Raw genomic sequence first — 19,453 nt, forward strand, 5'->3', positions numbered from 1 at the left:
ATAGAGTTTCGTTCTCATTGCCCAGGCAGGAGTGCAATGGCACAATCTCAGTACACCGAAACTTCCACCTACCGTGTTCAAGCGATTCTCCTGCCTCAGCCTCCCGAGTAGCTGGGATTCTGGGATTACAGGCATCTGCCGCCACACCCAACTAATTTTGTATTTTTAGTAGAGAGACGGGGTTTCTCATCTTGGTCATCTGGTCTCGAATCTCAGGTGATCCGCCCGCCTCAGCCTCCCACAGTGCTGGGATTACAGTCATGAGCCACCATGCCCAGCCTATGTTAACTGATTTCCTAATAGTGAACCAGGCCTTGCATCCCCGGAATAAACCCCACTTGGTTATATTGTACTTCTTCATTATATATAACTCAATTTCATTTGCTAAAACAGTCATTTGCTGCATAATGAAGTTTCAGTCAGAAATAGTCCACACATATGATGACGGTCCCATAAGATTATAAATGGAGCCAAAAAATTCCTGTTGCCTGCTGACGTTGCAGTAATGCATCGCATTACCCACATGTTTGTGGTGATGCTGGTATAAACAAACACACTGCACTGCCACCCATAGAAACATATATAGCACATATGACTACGTTCAATACACAATACTTGATACATGACAATGCTACTGGTTTATGTATTTAATATGCTATACTTTTCATCATATTTTAGACTGTGCATCTTCTATTTTAAAAAACATTAACTGTAAAGCAGCCTCAAGCAGGTCCTTCAGGAAGTATTCCCGAAGGCATTGTTATTACAGGAGACAGTAGTTCTGTACATTACTGCCCCTGAAGACCTACCAGTGGGACAGGATATGGAGGTGGAAGACAGCGATAATGATGACCTTGACTCTGTGTAAGCCTAGGCTAATGCATGTGTTTATTAAAAAAAGTTTTAAACGTACAAAAATGAAATTAAAAGTTTTAAAACACAGAAAAAGGCTTATAGAGGCTGGGTGCCGTGGCCGGTGCCTGTAATCCCAGCACTTTGGGAGGCCAAGATGAGAGGATCACCTAAGGTCAGAGGTTCGAGACCAGCCAGGCCAATGCAGTGAATCCCTGTCTCTATTGAAAATACAAAAATTAGCCGGGCATAGTTGTGGGCACCTATAAGCCCAGTTACTAGGGAGGCTGAGGCAGGAGAATCTCTTGGACCCAGGAGGCAGAGGTTGCAGTGAGCCAAGATCGCACCATTGTACTCCAGCGTGGGTGACAAGAGCAAAATCCATCTCAAAGCAAAACAACCAGTTGTCGTCCAGTTCAAGGATTCTTTTTTCTGTCCTTCCACCCTGCTATTGCACTCACCCAATGAGTTTTTATTTCAGTTACTGTAATTTCCAATTCTAAAATGTCCATTTGGTTCTTTATATCGCCTAATTTTTTATTATTTTGCTGGGACATTCTATTTCTTTGTTGAGATTTTTGATTTTCTTGTTTGTTTCACGGTTGTTCTTAATTGCTTACTGAAGCCTCTTTTTTTTTTTTTTTTTTTTTTTTTTTTTTTTTTTTTTTTTTTTTTTTTTTTTTGAGACAGAGTCTTGCTCTGTTGCCCAGGCTGGAGTGCAATGGCGTGACCTCGGCTCATTGCAACCTCCGCCTCCCATGTTCAAGCAATTCTTCTGCATCAGCCTCCCAAGTAGCTGGGATTACAGGTGCCCACCACCATGTCTGGCTAATTTTTTGTATTTTTAGTAGAGACAGGGTTTCATTGTGTTGGTCAGGCTAGTCACCTGTCAGGAGTTCCCCCGCCTTGGCCTCCCAAAGTGCTGGGACTACAAGCATGAGCCACCACACCTGGTTACGGAAGCCTTTTTCAATGACCACTTTAAAATTTTTGTCATATAATTCTAACATCTCTATCATCACAGTGTTGGCATCAACTGTCTTTGTCATTCAGTTTGAGATCTTCCTAGGTATGACAAGTCATTGTTTTTTTGTTTGTTTGAAACTGGTATCTGGGGTATCATGTGATGAGACTCTGGGTCTTCTGTAAATGTCCTTTTATAGCTGGCTTTTTATGATACCACTCTGGCAGGGGAGAGAAGGGTACACGCCTTGTTACTAACAATGGGGGAAGAAGTCTAGGTTCTCCTTTAACCTCCACTGATGCTCAAGATTGGGAGGCTCATTACTAATGCATGGAGGTGGACGTTCTGGCTGGAGGGTGTAGGAGTGCCTCATTACTGCTCCTTCATGGCCTCTGCTGACACCTTCACAGGGAGTGGCTTCCTTATTGCTAGACTGTGGTACAAGGCTAGGCTCCCCATTCACCTTTGTGGGTATAAGTGGCGAGCTACGTGGTTTTTTCTGCAGTGTGGAGCTGGAGTAGAGCAGTGATTGTTTAGAAGTTTTCTGCCTCACTGGGCTGCCCTTTCCTGGTCTGGGTGGAGAGGGCAGCTTTTGTTGGCACTTTCTGTGTTTGTGCCCACTGGTATTTTTAGGTTGTCAGCTTCTTTCTTTGGCTCCACGTCTGGGATGTATGAGGCAAAGTAAACCCCAGGAACTCAGTACTGCGCCATTCCTCAAGTCCCAAGATCCCTGGTTGGTCTGCCTCATCCTTTTTCAGAGTCTCCCTGTGTTTTCCTTATAAATATTGCCCAGGGATTTTAGTTGTAGTTAGCAGAAAGAATTAGGAAAAGTCCTTCTATTCCATCTTCCCAGGAGCAGAAGTTCAAATATTACTTTTTTAAAAAAGCTTTTTATTACAAATAATTCCAAACTAGGCTGGGTACAGTGGCTCATACCTGTCATCCCAGCACTTTGGGAGGCTGAGGCAGGTGGATCACCTGAGGTCAGGATTTTGAGACTCGCCTGGCCAACATGGTGAAATGCCATCTCTACTAAAAATACAAACTTAGGGGGGTGTGGTAGCGCATGCCTGTAATCCCAGCTACTTGGGAGGCTAAGGCAGGAGAATTACTTGAACCCAGGATACGTAGGTTGCAGTGAGCTGAGATTCCACCATTGCACTCTGTCTTTAAAAAAAAAAAAAAAAGAATTCCAAACTAACACAGATGTGGAGAGAACTGCATAGTGGACTTCCTATACCCATCCCCCAGCTTCAACAACGATCAACTCACAGCTGGTCTTGTTTCACCTTCACTCCCACCTCCTCCCTCTTCCTGTATTATTTTGACACAAATCCTAGACCCCAGATTTTTTTAGCCATAAACAATCACTATGTATTCTTAAAAGGTACTTGCAGAGTACCCACAACATCGATAAGATATTTTAAAAAATAATTCCTTAATGTCAAATGTTCAGTGTTCAAATTTTCAATTCGTATAAATTTCATGAATTTCTTACAGCACCGTGAGCTGCTGCTTTATCATGATTTTTTTTAACCATCAGTTTGAATAGGATCCAAATAAGGTTACATATTACAAATGGTTGCTAAGTCTCTTAAGTCTCATTTAATCTCTGGCTGTCTTTCCATCGCTTCCTTTTCCTTGCTACCAATCTGTTAAAAACACTAGGTCATTTGTTACTATACTCTGGATTTATATTCATGTGCCAATAATTTAGTTTAAGAAAAAATGGCAGTAGACTGTTATATAATAAGATAATCTTTCTGCCTAAAAAGAAAGGTAAAAATTATAAAAAATTAGAAATAAATTTTAAAAGGTAGTGTTCCCACCCTGCTCAGTAAGAAGTGCAAAGCAAAAAAGATACACAGTCTAACTTAGCATAGAAAAAAGGCTGGAAGTAAGTACCTCAGACTTAGAAGGCAGGAATGAGATTGGCAGTTGGGAAGTGAGCTTCAGTTTTTATTTCGTATATTTTTCTTTTGCTTAAGATTTACATAATAGTCAGATTATGTAACTGATATAAACAAATGGATTTAAACATGTACCTAATGGCCAAGCATGGTGGCTCATGCCTGTAATCCCAGCACTTTGCGGGGCCAAGGCAGGGGCTTTGCTTGAGCTCAGGATTTTGAGACCGGCCTGGGCAACATGGTCAGGCTGGTCTCAAACTAAAATATTTTAAAAATAAGCTGGGCATGGTGGTGCACACCTGTGGTCCCAGCTACTAGGGAAGCTGAGGTGGGAGAATCACTTGAGCCCAGAAGGTCAAGCCTGCAGTTAGCCATGATGGCACCACGGCACTCCATACTGAGAGACAGAGCGGGACTCTATCTCAAAACAACGAAAATAAATAAGTAAATAAACATGCACCTAAAATACTAAAAGTCCCACTTCATCTGAGTCCAGCAGCCTAAGAAACCACTTTCTCTGCAGCTTGTCAAAGTCTGGGCTTGGGTTGGTCACCTGTGGCTAACCACAGTTTGTTAGGAGGCTGAACCACACCCCCACTCTAAACTCCAGCAGAGCTTTGCTTACCATGAAAGGAGATAACTGGGGCCCCTCTGATTACCCAGATAGAAGGACTGCTCTACAGTAAATGCTTCATAGAGAACGAGATTCTTCCAAAGATTTCTGATTAGCTCATGGATGAATGCTTTTCACATACCTAACCCTGCAAGGAAGCCCACCACGAAGACCTGTGTGTGGCTGGAGGTCCGCCTCACCCCAGCCCTCTCTCCTTTCAACCCGCTGGAAAGAAGCAAGATGAGGCTCAGTGAAGGGATCGACTCATGCTAACTGGCTGGCAAGTGGCATCTATTAACCAACCAGGAAATAAAAAATAAAACAACACTTTCAAGTCTTTTAGAAACTCGAAGATGAAATGGTCTCTCTTCCTTGGGTCAGGTGGCAGAAATGAAGCAATGTGGTCACACAGCGAAGAGCAAAACGGGCCTGGCTTTCATATCACCACATGACAAGGATAATATCTCACAGCCCCACTCATGTGCCTTGTGACCCTGTCACCTAAAATGACCGATTTGTCTTCCTACTTCCTACTTTAAAAAGCAGAGTGAGGCCATTTCCTCCGTAAAAATAAGTTAAACAATAGGATTACCATATGATCCACCAATTCCCCTTCTGCGTATTTCCCCAAAAGAATTGCAAGCAGGGTCTCAAACAACACTTGTACCCCTGTGTTTTCATAGCAGCATTATTCACAATAGCCAAAAGATTGTAGCAATCCAATGTCAATCAGCAGACGAATGGATACGCAAAATGTGATATATACATACAAAGGAATATTATTCAGCCTTAAATGAAATGTTGATACGTGCAACAACATGGAAGAACCCTGAAAACATATGACAAGTGAAGTAAGCCAGAGGAAAAAGACAGAGAGCATATGATTCCACTTCTAGGAGTTACCTAGAACAGGCAAATTCATAGAGACAGGGAGTCGAATAAAGGTTATCGGGAGCAGAGGGGTGGGGAGAATGGGGTGTTATTGTTTAATGAGTATGGAGTTTCAGTTTGGGAAGTTGAAAAAGTTCTGGAGACAGCAGTGATGGTTGGACAACAACGTAAATGTACTCAATGCCAGAGCACTGTACATTTAAAAATGGTTACAATAGTGAATTTTATGTTATGAACATTTTCCCACAATTTAAAAAATGCAGAAAGCACACATATATAAATTTAAAAAAAAAAAAAAAGAGTGTGTTTCCTCCGCAACTGCATCACACTTACTAAGAGGCAGATGAAGGAAATGGCAATGACCAGCCACATTCCTGAACCGTAACAAGTGATCACTTTCTAGAAAACAGCGCCGTGAAAGGAAACTGTCTCACATTAACAATGGGGAAGCTGGACAGCCAGTGATAAGGTTATTACAAACATAATTATGCCTTGATTAGATTCAGTTCATTTGACAATCTGGTTGACAAGAGATTTATTTGGTTGTATGCAACTGTTTTGCCATTAAGGAAGCATAATCTTTAAAGTCAGAGATTCCTCATTCCAGCTACCACCTGTGGCATGCCTTAAAGAAAGCACTTTTAAAGCAAGTGAAGACATGCCAGCCTTAAGTGGCTGTGAATGGGAGGAGGACTTCAAAATCCCTAGTCCCTACATAACACAAATGATGTCACAGACCTCACAGCCCACTGCAAATAGAACCTCAAATGGTAAGGGCTCTCTGCTGTCTCAATCCTGCCCAGAACATCAGATGAGAAGCCCTGACCATTGAGGTGAGAACAGTATGTGGTCAGAACCACTGCCCTAACCATGTGTCATCTTAAGAATAAGTTGACTGGGAGGCTGAGGTGGGCAGATCACCTGAGGCCCAGGAGTTGGATACCAGCCTGGCCAACATGGTGAAACCCCATCTCTACTAAAAATGTAAAAATTAGCCGGGCATGGTGATGCATGCCTGTAATCCCAGCTACTCAGGAGGTTGAGGCAGGAGAATTGCTTGAACCGAGGAGGCGGAGGTTGCAGTGAGCTGAGATCGTGCTACTGCACTCCAGCCTGGGCAACCGAGTGAGTGAGACTCTATCTCACACACAGAAAAAAAAAGACTAAGCTGATACCAAGCAGGAAAAGGCTTTACTCAAAGGGAACATATGTAAGGAAGGAACATCCTAAAAGACACATGCCCTCATCTATTCAGAAAGTCAGTGTCATTTAAAAAAAAAAAGTTCAGAGAAATTATTCAGCATAAAAAGAGTCTAAATAGAAATAACAAACACGCACAGTAAGTGAAACTTAATCAGATCTTAGTTTGTAAAACAACTACTATAAAAGACAATCTCAGGACAATAGGGAAATTCAAACACAAACTGAATATTAGATTATATGAAACTATTATTAATTTTCTTACACGTGACAATGAATATTGTGGTTATATAAGAGGATATCCTATTCTTAGGAGAAGCTTAGTGATGTATTGAGGACAGAACTGTCACCATGCTTGCAACTTATTTTCAAATAATTCAGCAATCATACACACGAACACATACGCAAACATGCAAAAAGGACAAGAGAAAACTATTTAGCTAGAATGGTAACAACTGCCAATTCTGGGAGAAGATATACAGAATACTGTGTGTATAACTAGTATCCTACTGAGATAACATTTTCTTTCTTTCTGGCTTTTTTTTTTTTTTCAAGACAGAGGCTCACATACTCTGTTGCCCAGGCTGGAGTGCAATGGCACGATCTTGGCTCACTGCAACCTCTGCCTCGCGTGTTCAAGAAATTCTCCTGCCTCAGCTTCCTGAGTAGCTGGGATTACAGGTGACTGCCACCACACCCAGCTAATTTTTGTATTTTTAGTAGACATGGGGTTTCGCCACGTTGGCCAGGCTGGTCTCCAACTCTTGACCTCAGGTGATCCCCCTGCCTCTGCCTCCCAAAGTGCTGGGATTACAGGCATGAACCACCGTGTCCGGCCAATATTTTCTTATTTACGAAAAATGAGAAATGAAAGGCACTCCTTCCCCTCCCCATAGAAAAGGCAGTAAGTTGTATCTGGCTACGTTGATATCCAACAGAAACCACACTTTGCAGTCATGTAACTACTCTCCAGTGTGTTTGAAGTCAGGTGCCAATCACAACATCAAATGCCTTGAAATGGCTTCTGCCCCCTATAATGTTCTGAGCAAAACGGTGTCCTGCAGCTGCGTCGCAGTCATAAACAGGATGTCTTAGCAAGGAAGTGTCTGCCAGGGGTTAACAATAGCTCCCACTTGGCTGGAAATCTGAGGCAGCCTTAGCCTAACAGCAGGAGAAATGAATCGGCAGCCAGAGACCCACCCCCATCACTGACTGTGGTGATCTGGGGCAAGGCCAGACTCCCCTGACTCCCTGCCCTCCACCAATTCCTCTTCTGAAAAATGGGAGCAATGGGTTACCGCACTAAAATCACCAAGCAGCAAACTCACCCCATTCCATCTAACCAGAAGCATTTCTTAAAGCCTTAGAAAAACAAGGCAGAATAAAACGGTCATAAAATGTGTTATAATGGAGGCCTGGGGTATCTTTGAGGATTACACCCATATATTCTTGATTCTGAGAACATCACTCCTGAAGCCATAAAATCATCTCCAACACCAGAAGACACGTCTCCAATACAACACAAGAGGACAAGCACTCACCTCTGCCATAGGCCCTGGCTTTTTTCGGGTTGAGTTTGGGTTTGAGAGGAGCCCCTGGCTTGAGCTTGGCTTTCGGGAACTGGGACAGGTAAGTCATGACCGAGTGCTCGTCCACATCCGGGTGAATGATTTCTTCAGGAGTGATGACCTAGAATAATGACATGGTGGATGAACGCCCAGAACACATCACTTTGCAACCATTGAAATGTTTGCAAATGCCTCTTAAACCAAGCACTATAAATATTAAGAAACCGAGTCGGCTTCTCAATTAAGTGAAATTACATTAAACCAACACACCAAGATCAGTGTTTGGAGCTGCAGACTCCTTTGAAAGCTAGGGGAGCCCTCTCCAAAAAAGTTTGCATGTAATTTCCAAAGGTTCATTATCTTCCCCGCCCCCTAAAAGTTTAGTTACTCCTCTGGTCAAACTTTCCAAAAATTATAAAAGGATAAGCTATAGCAAGTCAGGAAAATGAAGAAACAGGCATACACGAGATTAAAGCATGGTACAAAAAAGTGCACAGGTTAACTGGCTTTTTCCTTTGCTCGAATATTCATTTTCTGTATCTATATTACCTCTACTAATTAAAAAAGGTAAATAAAAAAGAAACAACATGTAAATATTAGATACGTATCTCAATATATTAGGAGCCATTAAAAAAATAGGGAGGCCAGGCGCAGTGGCTAACGCCTGTAATCCCATCGCTTTAGGAGGCCGAGACAGGAGAGGTCAGGAGTTCGAGACCAGCCTGGCCAACATGGTGAAACCCTGTCTGTACTAAAAATACAAAAATTAGCCCGGCATGGTGGTGGATGCCTATAATCCCAGCTACTCGGGAGGGTGAGGCAGGAGGATCACTTGAACAAAGGAAGCAGAGGTTACAGTGAGCCAAGATCACACCACTGCACTCCAGCCTGAGTGATAGAGGAGTGAGACTCACGCCTGTAATCCTAGTACTTTGGGAGGCTGTGGTGGCTCACGCCTGTAATCCTAGCACTTTGGGAGGCTGAGGTGGGTGGATCACCTGAGGTTAGGAGTTCAAGACCAGCCTGGCCATCATGGTGAAACCCCATCTTAAAAAAAAAAAAAGGGAATGGATGAATTTCTGTGACATTCAGGTTAGGAGCAAGACTAGGGCCATTCTAGGCAGGTGACTTCCCTGAAGGTGCCACTACCTCAGTTTCAGTTCCATCACCTGACCCAGCCCTAAACAGCATGCAGAGTCCTCCCTGCCTCCAGTAACGGTGCTAAGAAGGTAAATCACACTTCCTCGATGAACAGAGGCTCTGTCTCATGAGCAGGTTAACCATGTGCAATGAACAACAGATGTGTCCACCTTCCCTCCCCCTGTGATAAAAAGCACCAGAAAACATTCTGACAATTGGCCTGCGGGAACGAAATAGCTACTTGGGTTTGAACAGTCGCCTTCAATAAATACATTCCATGAAAAGTAGGATGCGTGTCGATTTGGCATTTCTTCCTGGCAGCTCCTTCAACAACTTCACCCACGCCAACATCACATGAATGTCTAAAGGAGACGGTTGAGGTTTAAGTGGAGATGAAAAACATACCACACCACTTCCTGAGGGTGGATGAGCCAAGCAATGAATGGGCCATGTAGGAGAGACATGACTCCAAAACCAAACCAAAGAAACAGGCATGTTGTTCTACCCTCCAAGGGTCCCAGTTACAAAATACACTGAACTCAGACTTCAGCGCGGCCTATAGCGAGGCCATCCATCCTACGGCACTGGCTACCCTGCAATCTTCCCTGGCTGGCCTTTGAACACGGGACTTACGGTGCCTAACTGTTAGGGAGAGTTTCTGGAAAGAAAACACTGGTTTTCCTCCCTACTAGGAAGATCAGACTTCAACTCAGCAGTGTGAATACCGTAGATGGTATTCAAGTCTTATTTGATTTCCGAGTCCTCTTATTATATTCCTGTGATAGGATTACGGGTGATAGAGATTCTTCCACAGTTTCTATTAATAGTGGATTGTCCTGGCTTACATGTTTTTAAAAGTTTTAAGTCGGCCATGTGCGGTGGCTCACACCTGTAACCCCAGCACTTTTGGAGTCTGAGGCAGGTAGAGCATGAGGTCAGGAGTTCGAGACCAGCCTGACCAACATGGTGAAACCCTGTCTCTACTAAAAACACAAAAATTAACTGGGTGTGGTGGCACGTGCCTGTAATCCCAGCTATTCAGGATGTTAAGGCAGGAGAATCACTTGAACCTGGGAGGCAGAGGTTGCAGTGAGCTGAAATTGCACCACTGCACCCGAGCCTGGGCAACAGAGCAAGACTCTACTTCAAAAAAAAAAAAAAAAGTTTTAAGTCCTGTGACTTTTCATAAGGTATTGAATTAAAATTACCTTTTAAAATGTAGATTGAAAAATGGTCAAATACTAGCCATTTCTTATGGCTCAACCTAATAGTTTGGGCCCATATTTGTAGTCTAAAGATAGTCTTTAAAAACCTGGAGCAGAAATACTAGAAATTTACCAGTGTGTGACAAAGAGTGACATGAAAATTTCTGGATGATCTACATTAAACCAACACATGAAGATCTATAAGCACCTAAGTCAATGAGAACCTACTATTATGGGTAAACTGAGGAAGATGACAGAATATCACAGGCAATGCTCTTTGAAGTCTCAATGCCAAGAAGGTCAGACTGCCTGCCTGACCCAGAAAGGCATCCACAGAGTGACAGAACAAGCTAGTGGGTGGGGGCAGCCTCACAGGACGTGGCACGCTTGTGCATACCTGTGGGACACCCAGCCAGTCATCTGCCTGCTGCATAGCTTCTCGTGCATTATCTACAGGCTTCTGTGGGTCCCAGGATTCCCAGTCTGGGCACAGACCTGTTAACAGAACACAGAAGACGCTTTTAACATTAGCTGACCAAAGAGATTAAAGGAAACCATGTGCCTAAACTAACCCCATTTGTTCTCTTAGTTCAGACAATGATTTCTTTCTAAAATCTCAGCGAATCATATATTTAATAGGGGGAAAGTATCACAGGTATGAGTGTGCCAGGGTGTAAACTATCCTCCATTACTGAGACTTCTCCTCCTGGTGCTGTTTTCTTGCACGAAGACGGGGATTATCCATTCCTTGAAGGTGTGGTGTAAGAAAATAAAGAAAGCTTGGAAAAAGCCTGGTGCCTTTATGCAGGAGGAATTTTTTTTAAACTCTATTCCTGGATGTATCTAAAAAGTCTAGAATAGCATCCTATCTGATTCAAAAATTCACTTGCTCAAAGGCACAAACCTAGAATTATCTGCAAAAGAGGTAAAGGACTAGAGTAAAAACTCCCAAGTTAACATTGGAAAGAGGTATCCTAAAATGTGTCCTTAAATGGAAGTAAGGAAGAGGACACTAGGAAATCAATTACTGCTGCACTTTGAGCTTTTCCTGGTTGACACCAATTTATAGGCTCTTAAGGAAGAATGAGGCCTTCAGTCCCCCCTACTCAATGGACACTAGCTACTTCTGCTTTGAGTATGTCAAGAACCACTAACTTACTAACTACTAATGTGCCCAGTAAATAGAGAATACGCAGTAAATGGAAAATACGATTTATACCCCTTTTTTTTTTTTAAATTAAAATCAACTTTAGGGGGTGTGTGTAAATACTGTCTCTGGTCTTTCTACTGAGTGTGTACCAGCAAACTCTACCCCCCATCAACCTAAACCCTCCAGTGAGGATAATTACAACCTTCATACACACTCAACCACTAAAAAATGAGCAGCCATCAAGGGTGGAAAAGGCTCCAGCTGGATCCTGACCAAGTGCCATTTCACAGCAATGCAGAAAGAAAAGGGTGGAGAATGCCATATATAGTCAAACCAGTGGTTAATAAAGATGGGTACTTTCCACTCCATGGAAGCTTTTAGACTTTCATGCCAAGCCACCTAATAGGACCAAATGTTTCTCTAAAGCTAACGAGAAACTAAGCACCAATGTGGGAAGACACAGGATTTTGCAGTCTGGAAGCTAAACCCAAGTCTTGCCTCTAAGCACCAATTCCTTCATTGGAATTTGGATAAAAGACTCAACTCAATGCTTAACCATGCCTATGCATATACCTAGAAGATCTGCCCTTGGAAGGGTCAACAGAGCCAGTTTCAGTTCCCTTAGCCGTCTTACAATGGGCTAAGACCTGGAGAAGTAGATCAATCAAAGCAAAGACAGCATTCCCAGGAGAAATACACCAATCAAAGCAAAGATAGCATTCCCAGGAGAAATAAACCAATCAAAGCAAAGATAGCATTCCTAGGAGAAATACGCCAATCAAAGCAAAAATAGTATTCCCATTGAAAACCAGAATGTTTGGGACACACATGCCCCCATCCTAGACAGATGGTTTAGGCAGCCCTGGGCACTTACCTGGAGCACAGCTGTCAACGAGGGCTCCCAGAGCTTTGCCGTCTTGCCAGTTCTGGTTAAAGTTGGTGATAGGCAAGTAGGGGATCTTGTTCTGAATCCACCCCAGCAGCCTCTGCTTTGGCGTCTGCTTCTTGGCATCATCATCCCCTTCATCCTCCCACACAGGCATGGAGATGGAGTAGTGGAGGATCAACGTCCACACCAGACCCAAGATGAGCTTCAGGTTCCCATCCACAATGGCTTTGCTATCTGGGGAGAGAGTCACAGGCTTGGTCATTCCTTTGGGTTACACAAGTGTAAATTATATACCTTATAAAAATGTAAATGGAAGTCCAGGTGCAGTGGCTCACGACTGTAATCCCAGCACTTTGGGAGGCTGAGGCAGGTAGATCATGAGGTCAGGGATTCAAGACCAGCCTGGCCAACATAGTGAAACCCCATCTCTACTAAATACAAAATTTAGCCGGGCATGGTAGCACACGCCTGTAGTCCTACCTACTTGGGAGGCTGAGGCAGGAGAATCGCTTGAACCGGGGGAGGTGGAGGTTGTGGTAAGCTGAGATCACAACACTGCACTTCAGCCTGGGCAACAGAGCAAGATTTCATTTCAAAAAAAAAAATGTAAATGGAGTCTTCACCTATTAGAGAACCACAACGAGTAAAGGATGTAATGCTGAAATTTGCTGCAAAACACTTGAGGACAAGAACTGACGAAATATGATTCCAAAATGCCGTTAACAGGTATCACTGGATCATAGATTCATGAGCGCATACGACACCACTGTCTCTACTTTTGTGTATGCGTAAAATTTTCCATAATAATGGCCCAGTGCAGTGGCTCACTCCTGTAATCCCGGCACTTTTGAGTGGCCAAGGCAGGAGGATTGCTTTGAACTCAGGAGTTCAAGACTAGCCTGGCCAACATGGAGAAACTACCTCTCTACAAAAAAAAAAAAAAAAAAAAAAATTAGCCGGGCATGGTGGCTCACTCCTGTAGTCTCAGCTACTCAGGAGGCTGAGGTTGGAGGATCGCTTACACCCAGGGAGCGAAAGTTGCAGAGAGCCAAGATCATGCCACTGCACTCCAGCCTAGGCAACCGAGTGAGATCCTGCCTCAAAAACTGAAAGCAAAATCATTTCACAAATATGGACAATAAAAACCAGTGACTGCATCCCAGAGGCAACAACCTGCTAACCTGGTAGTATACAGTCTACCAGATTGTGTGTGTGCGTATGTGTGCGCGTGCATGTGCGCTTTGTATGTGTGTACATACATGTGTTTGCTGCCTGAATTTGTATTATTCAATTGGTATACATTTTTTTCTTTTCATTATTATGTCCCAGACATCTTTTCCCTATAAAAAGTTTGTTTCTGTTTACATTCCTATCTATAGATTTAAGAAGCCGGTTAGTTATCCCTGCAAATCTCACCAATGCTGGGTGTTATCAGTCATTTTCATGTTTGCTATTCTGACACATCAGTCATCCAGAAGAGGAAGCCATGACACTAATGCAATTGGGCAAATCTCTGCTGTGAGGAGGATAAGTGACCAGCCAAAATCATGGCCCCTTTCTAGTCCTTCCCTTGCTTAGCAGAACATGCCATGTCGCTGGCCAGCACCTTCCAGGAGTCTCATTGCTGTTTGTTTCCACTTCCCCTGCTTTTGCCTTCTCTTCAGCTATCCATCTCCCCCACCCCAGCAACTTTCTCTCTCTCTCCATTTCCCTATACTTCTTCTCCACCAAAGATACTCTGTAGCCAGCTCCCATTCTACCAGGACTCCAAGCTACAAACATCAGCACCATCTCGTACTCCTTCTCTTAAACTCGTGGTATAGTTTCCGCAATGTGTCAATTCTATCTGTACCTAAATCTTTTGGCGGCCGGTGGCTCAAGCCTGTAATCCCAGCACTGTGGGAGGCCGAGGCGGGTGGATCACGAGGTCAAGAGATCGAGACCATCCTGGTCAACATGGTGAAACCCCGTCTCTACCAAAAATACAAAAAAAAAATTAGCTGGGCATGGTGGCGCATGCCTGTAATCCCAGCGACTCAGGAGGCTGGGGCAGGAGAATTGCCTGAACCCAGGAGGCGGAGGTTGCGGTGAGCCGAGATCGCGCCATTGCACTCCAGTCTGGGTAACAAGAGCGAAACTGCGTCTCAAAAAAAAAAAAAAAAAACCTTTTGGCAAACCCTTTTTCTACACCCTCCCAGTAAACATGTGTCCCCTCCCCTCCTCTCTTGAGTCTTTGACACCTTTGAAGCTGAATCATTGTTCACATGACCCCAGAACCATCTTTCTCATCAGGAACCTCTGTGCTTCCGAATTCACCAGGGTCTCTGCTGCGCACAGTCAACTCCTTAAATATACAGCACCTCCCTACAACCCCCATCCAATTGGCTTTCCACTCTTGCCGCCCCCACCCACCATACTCCAGGCTCAAAATCTCCTTGTTCTTGGACTACATCTTGTCCTGAACCCCTGGACCTCTGCGTGTGTTCTCTATCCCTTCGATGGGAAGACCTTCACCCATCCTCCTGTGGGACAACCCCTGGCTCATCCTTCTGACGCCAGATTCTACAACTGGTGGCATTCACTCCCAACAGCATTTATGTGAGTTCTTGGCCTCCTACCTCACTCCAGAACTGAGACCACTTGTTGGGGAATGACTGGGCCATCTGCATCTTGGTGTCTCCCCAGACACCCACCAAGAGCCACCTGAACACTGGTTGAACACATGCCAAATTACACTTAATGAAACCCAACCACAACCACATGAAAAGCATACTCACAGGCTGATAAGGAGTGCATGGCATGCCACTCAAAACTGAAAGGGTGAGAGCTTTTTTTTTTTTTTTAATTAGCCTGATTATTGTTATAGCTTCTTGCAACAAAAGACCCTGTTTAAGAGCCCATGCCCAAACCATCAGATAGAAATCATCAGAAGCAATTTTGCAGTTGCAGATTCAGTCATAATAAACTCGATCATCTAACCTGGACAAAAAAAGAGTATCATGGACTGGCTGGTAAGAAAAACTACTTCAAGCAATCCTCATTCAAAGTTAAGGTTCCCAAGGACTTTCTCTGTAATGAACTGTATAAATAATAACTTCAAAGCAGGACTATCTACATAATTCATGGGACCCAGAGAAAAATGAAGATACAGGTTCCTTGTCTAAAACTTCAGAACTTCACACCAACATCCACTTTCTACTCCCTAAATGTAACACTAACATGTAAGCCAGGCCTCTAAATATAGGAAACAGATACAAATGCACTGTGTTTTCTTGTAATTTTGCTCGAGAATTGCTTTCACTACCCAATTCCTCAAGTTCCCATCCTTTGCCGTGTGTTGCTGTCTTTAACTGTTTGAATCTAGCTTCACACACAGCCTCTTGCTTTTTTAAGTTTCTCTTCTTTGCTCTCTTTTGCAAGTAAAAGTTCTGTTAATCCTGGGGGGTATAACCTGATTTTGGAACCATTTCTCAGCTCATTTCTCAGTATTACCAGAAGATACATCAATCCTAACTCCTAGGGGAGCAAGACTGCCCGCCTCTAGACCAGTGGTTCTAAAAATTTAGCAGGTGTCAGGATCACCTGAAGGACCTGTTAAACCACGGAATGTTGCACTCGCTCTTAGAAGTTTCTAATTTAATAGGCCTGGGGTGAAATCGGAGAATCTGAATTTCCAATAAATTCATAGGTAATGCTGATGCTCTTGGTCTGGATCATTCCACATTCTGTTTGTCATCTCCTTTACTGAAAGCCTTTATATCATGTGTTCTTCCTTAGTGTGCGGAACACCTGTGCCTTTATTCTAACTAACAGAACAGTGGCAGAGGTGATGGGTTATTACTCCCATGACCATGTTATGATGCATGAAACTCCACTTTAGCAGACAGGATACAGATTCTCCTGCTGGCTGTGAGGAAACAGGCAGCTGTGTCATGAACTGTCTATGCAGAAGGCCCTGTGGCAGAGACATGAGTGTAGCCTCTAAAACCTGAGGTTAGCCTTCAAGCAACAGCTAGTAAAAAGCTGAGACCTTCAGTGAGACAATCACACAGAAATTGATTATTTTAGAAACCTTAATCAGGCCAGGCGCAGTGGCTCACGCCTGTAATCCCAGCACTTTGGGAGGCCGAGGCAGGTGGATCACGAGGTCAGGAGATCAAGACCATCCTGGCCAACATGAACCCTAGCTCTACTAAAATATATATATTTTTTAAATTAGCCACACATGGTGGTGTACGCCTGTAGTCCCAGCTACTTGGGAGACTGAAACAGGAGAATCACTTGAATCCGGGAGACAGAGGTTGCAGTGAGCCGAGATCATGCCATTGCACTCCAGCCTGGCAACAGAGACTCCCTCTCAAAAAAGAAAGAAAAACCACCCTTAATGAACCTGAATGAATCTGAATGAGGTGGATTTTTCTTTCCTTAGTTAGGCATCCAGATGAAAACACACCCCAGATGGAACCTTCCTTGTACTCTCGTGAGACCCAGAGCAGAGGACCTGGTTTTAAGCCATGGCTGAACTCCTGGCCCACAGAATCTGTGAGATAATAAATGAGTGTTGTTTGAGACTGCAACACCCCACTGCCAAAAGCAACAGTAAAGCAATAAACCAAGCACAGGGCCCTTCTGAGCACACAGGTCATGTGGCCATGAAGCCAGCCTGCCTTTTGAGGTCCTGTGGTCAATCATGGAGCAATGGTCTGCATAAAACTCTGGGCCCTGCACAGAACTTGGTTATCCAAGGAATTCACCCCACCGGACCAGACATTTCCTGAGCTGAAAGTCCTTGACCATGACTGATTTTCTTGGATTAGCTATCCTGTTATTTGGTTGCCTTTTTGAAGGGCTATTGATTACAGAGTTACTACCTACTGATTATCAGAAATTCCAGATCAAACCAGTTCCCATGCTAATTTCCTTTATTTAAGTTAAAGGGAGAAGAGCAATCTTCAAAAGGGTGAACAATCAATCAATCCATCAATCAATCAATCAAGGGTATACTGTCAGGATAATGGATCTCTTGCACCAGGAGGGATTTGATGGGGCTAGGAAGTCCCATCCAGCCACAGGTATTAGTCTGTAAAACTCAAACTTTCCCAAGTTACATGTTAGACGCTTTTCAAAAGCAGACTTGCAGATTTGATTCATAAATCTAACATGAAACCAGCTTGTTCTATTTTTACCCAGCTTACATATGCTAGCCTAAAGGAATGAGACACAAGTCTTTTTCAAAAAGATTTTGGGGGAAATATGACCTAGTTGAAGTCTGAGCCAAATTTATAAAAAATACAATGCCCAGAACTTCTGTTTCCAATTGAATTCAAGGTGGGTGTCCACACGGGAAAGCCCTCGTTACGGTTTCATTGGGATAAACGATACCTTCCTTCTGCTATTCTAAGGAGCTGGAGAGAGAGCAGTTCTCATTCCAAAAGTGATTTTGACAGGTGAAGGTTCAAATGCTTCACCAAACTCTTGGAACAATAAAAAGATGGCAACTTGCCCAAAGACCTCCATCCACACGAAAGAGGAGACTCTCCATGCCTTGAAAATGAAATGTTACACAGCATCACAGGGTCAACGTCTGACCATCACACAGATGAGAGACTTTTCGGACCTCCACAGGCTCTACAATGTTTGCCAAGGGTAACATGGAGCAGAACTTTTTTTTTTTTTTTTTTTTTTGGAGATGGAGTCTTGCTCTGTCACCAGGCTGGAGCACAGTGGTGCAATCTCGGCTAACTGCAACCTCCACCTCCTGAGTTCAAGCGATTATTCTGCCTCAGCCTCCCGAGTAGCTGGGACTACAGGCGCATGCCACTAAGCCAGGCTAATTTTTGTATTTTTAGTAGAGATTGGGTTTCACCATGTTGGCCAGGATGGTCTCGATCTCTTTACCTCACGATCCACCCGCCTCGGCCTCCCAAAGTGCTGGGATTACAGGTGTGAGCCACCACGCCCAGCCGGAGCAGAACTTTAAAAGGAGGAGACGGTCAGATCAGCCGGGAGCCTTTCAGCAGGATTTCACGTGAAGAGTTGCTCAAGGGCCTCTTTAGGGAATAAAATAAACCAATGCCCACCAGGCCTGCCCAACCACCTAGAATCTGCTTAGATCTCAGTGGGTTGGAATTGGGCCATGGGTTTCTCCTCCCCAAATCCAGTCAGTCACAATTCCCACATAGCTGGTCCTGGCTCTGGACCACCCTGACCCTCAAACCACAACATTTTCTCGAACTAGTTAAAATTACTCAGTGCTGCTTATCAGTGAGTAGGGTGGGTGTTTTTGTTTTGTTTTTAATAGCTAGAAGGTGAATTTGAGCTACTGCAAATTCTGGGATAGAATGCTTTTATGTCACTTCTGTAAATCGGTTCTCTGGTCCTAGTGAAGGAGCATTCTGGAATGGATGCATTTACGGGGGTGGAAACCAGCTATTTTTAGGCAATCTTCGGAAGCATCTTGAAAATATCTTCTTTGTGGATGGGAGATGGTGGCCTTTTACCTCTCTACTCATACCAGGAGGGCCTAGATCCACGCAACCACGTGTATGCCTGTTACATTCCTGCACTAAACCATACAGGGAGTTCCCAGGGGTCAGCTCCAGCAGCTTCTCTCTTGGCTGTTACTGATTAACCAGGGTGGCGGAGGTGGTGGCCCATGAGGAGAGGCATGGACAGATACTTTTCACATTTTTGCCCTCCAGGGAAGGAATAGATCATCCTTTGGCCACAATGCAGTAGCTGCTGGGTCAGAAACAGCCAACAAAGTGACCGCAAGAATCAAGGAGAGGCCGGGTGCGGTGGCTCATGGCTATAATCCCAGCATTCTGGGAGGCCAAGGTGGGAGGATCACTTGAGGTCAGGAGTTTGAGATCAGTTTGGCCAACATGGTAAAACCCCATTTCTACTAAAAATCCAAAAATTAGCTGGGCATGGTGGTGTGCGCCTATAATCCCAACTATTTGGGTGGCTGAGGCAGGAGAATCGATTGAACCTGGGAGGCAGCGGTTGCAGTGAGCCAAGATCACGCCACTGAACTCCAGCCTGGGCAACAGAGCAAGACTGTCTCAAAAA

At 44.0% G+C, this 19,453-nt stretch overlaps 1 protein-coding gene across 8 annotated transcripts in view; it reads right to left on the reverse strand.

Annotated features, from left to right (window-relative positions):
- Window positions 1-19,453, reverse strand: part of FLNB (filamin B) — a 171,121-nt gene that overhangs the window by 84,490 nt on the left and 67,178 nt on the right. For all 8 annotated transcript variants that reach the window (XR_005200039.1, XM_037738093.1, XM_037738092.1 and 5 more), the window contains exons 2-4: window positions 12,368-12,616; window positions 10,741-10,838; window positions 7,972-8,119 (exon numbers count right to left, since the gene is read on the reverse strand). Coding sequence is in view for 7 of the 8 variants with exons in the window: in XM_037738093.1 (XP_037594021.1) it covers window positions 7,972-8,119; window positions 10,741-10,838; window positions 12,368-12,616 (495 nt within the window). In the remaining variant the exon portion in view is untranslated. The remainder of the gene's footprint in view (window positions 1-7,971; window positions 8,120-10,740; window positions 10,839-12,367; window positions 12,617-19,453) is intronic.

The sequence above is a fragment of the Cebus imitator genome, unplaced genomic scaffold (assembly GCF_001604975.1).
Source record: "Cebus imitator isolate Cc_AM_T3 unplaced genomic scaffold, Cebus_imitator-1.0 Scaffold48, whole genome shotgun sequence".
Lineage (NCBI taxonomy): Eukaryota > Metazoa > Chordata > Mammalia > Primates > Cebidae > Cebus > Cebus imitator.